Source organism: Channa argus, chromosome 7 (assembly GCF_033026475.1).
Source record: "Channa argus isolate prfri chromosome 7, Channa argus male v1.0, whole genome shotgun sequence".
Classification (NCBI taxonomy): Eukaryota; Metazoa; Chordata; class Actinopteri; order Anabantiformes; family Channidae; genus Channa; species Channa argus.
This window is the reverse complement of record NC_090203.1, coordinates 1,347,055-1,352,500: the sequence shown is the minus strand read 5'-3', so window position 1 is coordinate 1,352,500 and position 5,446 is coordinate 1,347,055. Positions and strand designations below refer to the sequence as shown.

At 40.7% G+C, this 5,446-nt stretch overlaps 1 protein-coding gene across 2 annotated transcripts; it reads right to left on the bottom strand.

The window, feature by feature from the left end:
* Window positions 1–487: 487 nt before the first annotated feature.
* Window positions 488–4,524, bottom strand: cd83 (CD83 molecule). Of its 2 annotated transcripts, none has more exons than XM_067510077.1 (5): window positions 4,233–4,524; window positions 3,982–4,118; window positions 2,917–3,148; window positions 2,693–2,796; window positions 488–2,600 (listed from the first exon to the last, which is right to left on the bottom strand). In XM_067510077.1, exons 1-5 carry the CDS (start codon window positions 4,510–4,512, stop codon window positions 2,448–2,450), a joined length of 906 nt encoding a protein of 301 aa, XP_067366178.1. In that variant the 5' UTR covers window positions 4,513–4,524; the 3' UTR covers window positions 488–2,447. The 2 variants fall into 2 exon arrangements, with proteins under 2 accessions (XP_067366178.1, XP_067366179.1); XM_067510078.1 differs by having other exon boundaries at window positions 2,917–3,145.
* Between the last annotated feature and the right edge of the window lie 922 nt (window positions 4,525–5,446).

The following is a 5,446-nucleotide window of genomic DNA, read 5'->3' as shown; positions in this document are numbered from 1 at the left end:
AACTAAAGGTCAGAATTAGGGACAATTAGGGGCTACAGACCGAACCTAGCTACATAGCTATAACCATGCTTAGTACATCTCTGTCTCATTTGAGCTTAATGTTTCTCTACATGGTCCCTACCAAACAAAGTTTGAGAAAAAAGATCTGGAACTTTGTCGCATCAATTTTGGCCTTTTAATCAAGTGTTTAGTGTCCCACACTATGAGAGTGATGTTAATAAAGTGATGTTAATATTTTTAATACTTCACCAGGTCTTCAATTTCATTGTGCATGTGATATTACAGTTACAGGATTAACTTGAACATTGCAAAACCTGCAGTATTCAGTGCCAATTGTTTCTTTAGCACCAGTATAAAAGCTGAAGTTTGCACCGCAACATTGTTTTTTATATTGAACCATGTCACCAACTCTGAATGAAACCTGATGATGTTGTAGCAGCTCAGCTGATTAACTTACAGCCAGTATTAAAGCAAGAACCATCAAATATACTTGTATACAAAAAGTTTATTAGACAGACACACAACATGAAACACAAACAACAAGTAGGGAGCTTGATTTGTCACACAGCCGAAGTGCAAAAATGCAAAATTAGAAAATATTTTGAATGATGATACATTTACACACATACAAATCTTTAGCCCTCTGTAAGTCCTGGATTTATAAATCATTTCCAGACAGGCTGAAGTCAAACAACAATCTCACTATAGCACAAATAACCACAGCAAAGTCAAAGTATGGAGCAGAATCATTTCCACAACTTGCTACTTCTCAATTTCAAATGTTTTGCCCCACAACATTTTGTCAGAGTTAGAAAAGTCTTACAAATATAAAAGCTCCTGTACTGTTTTAACACCTACATACAGAATAAACATCCAGGTAATGGAACGAACTATTACAACAACTCAGTCATGCAGAATGCTACCGTTTCTTCAGTTACAGCTTGAACGTTTTCATGTTTGTCTGCTACAAATATTTTTACAAACACATTTATTCAGAACTAATCACACATACAAACAACAATAAACATCCAGTCTAGAGCAACATAAACAGCTTCAATCAGATTATTATTGTTATTTCTAAGTTCCTCATTTGAAAAAAATCCCCATGATGTAGCTGTCTGGGATTCTCCCCTCAATAACACCGTAAAGGTCAGAACACAAACAGAGCCGAGCTGAGGCGTCAGTGACTCTCACTTCTTGTTTTCAAAGGGCACATGAGCTCATTTCTCTCTAGCTAAAATAAAATGAATCACATGTGAAGTCATGCAGACTTAAGACACACGTGAGTCAACTTTGTACTGTAGAATAACAAAGAATTAGTACCTTACAGATTAAAAGACAGCATTAATGCATCAAAACAACAAAAACAGCCAGAGGCTCTGCCTGCCAGCCTTTAACAATAAAATGAGCATCACAGCTCATTAGCCATGAGTTTTCAGAAAATCATTCAAACTAAATGTCCACTTACACACACACACACACACACACACACACACACACACACACACACTGCAAACAGGGATTAGTTGCAATAATCACATATCAATAAGTGATATCAGGTCTATTATTACCTGACAATAGTGAGAAGCATCTTGTGCCGTCATTCATTCATAATCAGTGAATATTTACACTATGTTTTCCCACAATCTTTGCTTCAAACGATGATTATACAAAGTCTTTTACACCCATCGCTTTACTTTAAAAGTCAGATGCACAGCGATGGCTGTGTTTTCATCATGTGGCCCTGAACTAATCTGAGTTTTGTGCTACATTGTTAATACTATAATAATAATAATAATAATAATAATAATAGAATTACAGTTTGTCATCCTATGGTAATTATAAGGTATTATTCTATATATTTATGCATCCATCTACTGCATATAATGGACACTGGTTTCAAATACTGTCGTTTATAAAAGCACTTGCACAGCACTTTAGAATCCACACAACAGCCACCTAAACCCCACTGACCGACTGAACTAACCACCGACAGCCCGCTCTGCTCCCTGGGCCTCAGGAGACCCACTTGGATCTCGAAAGTCCCTCTGTGTGTGTCCACGTTTCTTTTTTGCAGCTAAAAGCTGTTTTTTGGTTTTGGAGTTAATGAGTAAGAGTCCAATTAAACCTGACTTTTGTCGACTGGCCATGTGCTTTTGTTTTGTCTTTCCGTTTGATCAATATCTTCTCTGGAAATAAACATTGATGTCCCTGCTTGTCCCACCCAAATTGTCCTTTGTCCTTCTTCTTTGATTCTGCGGATTTTGACTCCTAAAATGAATTTTACTGATCACAAATTCAATTAGCATTAGAACCAACTGAGGACAAGTAACAGTTCATGGAACCTCTGGTTTAAAAAAAGAGAAAGCTGTGGATCCACTTCACAGAGGGAAGGACACTTGCACATCACCCCCAGCATGTCTTCCTCTGATGTTTCTGCTCCGGCTTCAAACACACACATGCTCCATCGTGGACGTTTTAGGACCAAGAGTGTAGATCAACTTCAAGTTCTTTTTTTCAAGCGGCTTCAGTGGCGCATTCAGAAGAAATTGTTTCTTCGTTGTCTTGCTTCTCTCTTTGGTGATATTCTTCAGACAAGCCTGTAGAACATGTGGGAAAATGCACTTAGAAATAATGTTACAGCCTGTTGTGGAATAGGCCTCAGTGTGTGCAGACAGAGTCCATTACTTACATAACTTATGAGGAATATTAGAAGTGCCAGCATCAGCACCGCTGAGGCAAAGATGACTAAGTAGGTGTCTGTCAGCAGTTCTTCTGTGGAACTGTCAGCACAATCTGGAAACAAAATGGAAAGTTATTCAAGTCTGAGCCTGCATGAGGTGCATCACAGAGCTACAGTCTGACTCTAATTAAAGGTTTTTCCCGACAGAGACTCAGAAAAGCTAAGAGATCTACCTGTCAGCGTGAGAAGAACACGCCCCTCTCTGTTCTGTTCTCCCACAGGTGCTGCCAGGTGGCAGATGTACACGCCGCTGTCGCTACACGTCACGTTTGGCAGGAAGATGCTGCGGCCTGAGTCCCGCAGCTCCACCTCTCGGTCCAAGCTGGTAAACCACCTCGTCGGGCCATCGGGAAGGTCTCTGGTCAGGAGGCCGCTGACACGAGACACTGGAGTCTCTTCGACCTGCTGCATCATCACAACATAAGGATCAGAACTGCACACAGTACTTCTACCACTGAACCATTAGTTATCACGTAGTGATGATTTCTAAACACAAAGTTCTCCACTCAACACTCTAAATGTATTCAAATCTATTGTTTTCTGTCTTTGTCTTAACTTGTTTCCTTTATAGACTAAATTTTCCATCATGCACATAACAGTGATCATCATTTCATCCAAAACATTCCCATCTTCACATGTGCTGGGACACTTTGGTCATGTGACAACATCAAATCATGTGATGACATGTGACATCACACACACTGTCATCATGACAACACAACAAATCCCATCAGCTGACAGATAAGGATGAAGTACATTTGTGTCAAACCTTTTTATTAAAAACAAACAAACAAACAAACAAACAAACAAAAAAGTTGAAAAAGTTCTTTATGTTGGGTCATTTTAGGGCAACTTATGTTTGTATTAAGATATTAAATCTTTACCCTCATGATTATTTTCATATTCATATTATACATCACATTCAGAAGTGCGTGTTACTGCTAGTACTTTCCTTAAAAAGTAAGGCATCATTACTGGCCTGAATACTTTGCTGCTAATAAGGGTGAACCATGTATTTGTATCATTCTTTTCATCACATTTTTATTACACCAGCTGCTGCATTAGAACAGCAACAGAACCTTTGGCGCCGGTTTGCAGTCACGTGATTTCAAATAAGCCAATCACAGGAAGACATGACAATTATTACCCACGTCTCCCTTAAGTTGTGAAGTTAGAAAAGAAAAAGGAAATGACAGGATTTTCTCTGAGCTCTTAGAGGCAGTGAATCACATTTTTACCTTGTACCATTTGAGGGCTCGGTACTGGACTCCGGCTTTGGCCTCGGCTGTGCACAGCAGACTACAGTCCTCGCCGGATACGGACGTCACCTCCAGCAGCAGCTCGGTGACAGCCTTCCCCACTGTGAGACACACACCTGGAGCAACACAAGGAGACAGACCTTTAGGTTCACTTTTGTCGCGATGACAATAATCTGAATAAAAGCACAAAATACATTTAAGAAAAGGCAGATGTGTCAAAAATGACTTACACAGAGAGAGGAGCGCAGCGAGGCTCAGCGCGTGTGAAGACATGATGATGATGATGATAATAATGATGAAGGATACAAATGTTGGAGGTTGAGTGCGAGAAGCTGAGGGAAATGAGCGGCCAACAACATTTATAAGTCCTACGTGAAAGGCGGAGCGTTCACAGGGGGGGAAATCCACCACTTCATCACCAGGCGTGGTTAGATGGAGGTGGCACAGAAGAACTGGAGGGGGCGTCAGCACGTGTGATGCCGACAGATGCTGACAGATGCACCGCATCATTATGAAAGATAGGAAAATTGATAGACAACATGCTGTGCGCCGTTTGGATTCAGCTGCATGTCTCCCTCGTATTTGGAGGTGAGTAACTTGGCTGCACAGTCTCGAGCTTAAAGTGACTTTAAGCTGGGACTGATTGACGTGTCGGAGGTGGTTTATGTTAAATAAAGTCCGGTTTTACGAGCTCCAAACTGCATTCAAATCCGCCAATTCAAGGTTCCCTTTTTTATAAATGGCAGCAGAACCACATGCGAAAGAGCAAAGACTCCGGATGAACTTTATTGACAGCTTTTAATCTGCATTGGAATTACACTTATTGTAGCCTCGAAGCGTTTTTCGATTCTCTTTTTTTCGATTTTTATTCCCAACTCATCAATTAAACAGCAATCGCTGGATCAAAGTCAGTTCTGCGTGAGCCGAGTTAAAGATGGGACCCTGTCGATTTCTGAAACACCAGAAAGCTTTGCTGCATTTGCGTTTTTGACCGGCGTTTTGAACTTCGACACTGCCACAGACCAGATGAGTTTCTGGGTAAAGAAAGAGCCGAGAGCCCGCAAAGCTGGATCATTAGCTTTAAGGTCTCATACTGACAGTTAATGAAGTTTTTTAGACTTTATTTTTAACTCGTTGAAACGTACGTCGAGTCTTATGGAAAGTGAAAGCACCCGCTGGGATTTCCCTGTGGTTTCCCGGTAGTTTCCAGAGTATAAGAGGAAATAGATAATGCTGTGTAAACCTGCACGAGGAAATCCCCACAGTGACTCAAGCAGCGGCTTTGTTTGAACACAGGGATCCGGCTTTTCTTTTCTTTGTTTCTGCTTCAAACACGGGCTTAGGGGAAACAAGGATGTTCTGTTTTCTAAAGTTTCTTTAAGGTGTTTTCTTTCTCCAGTCACAGCAAACGTATTGTGGCGGGAAATCAAACCGCATTTCTGGC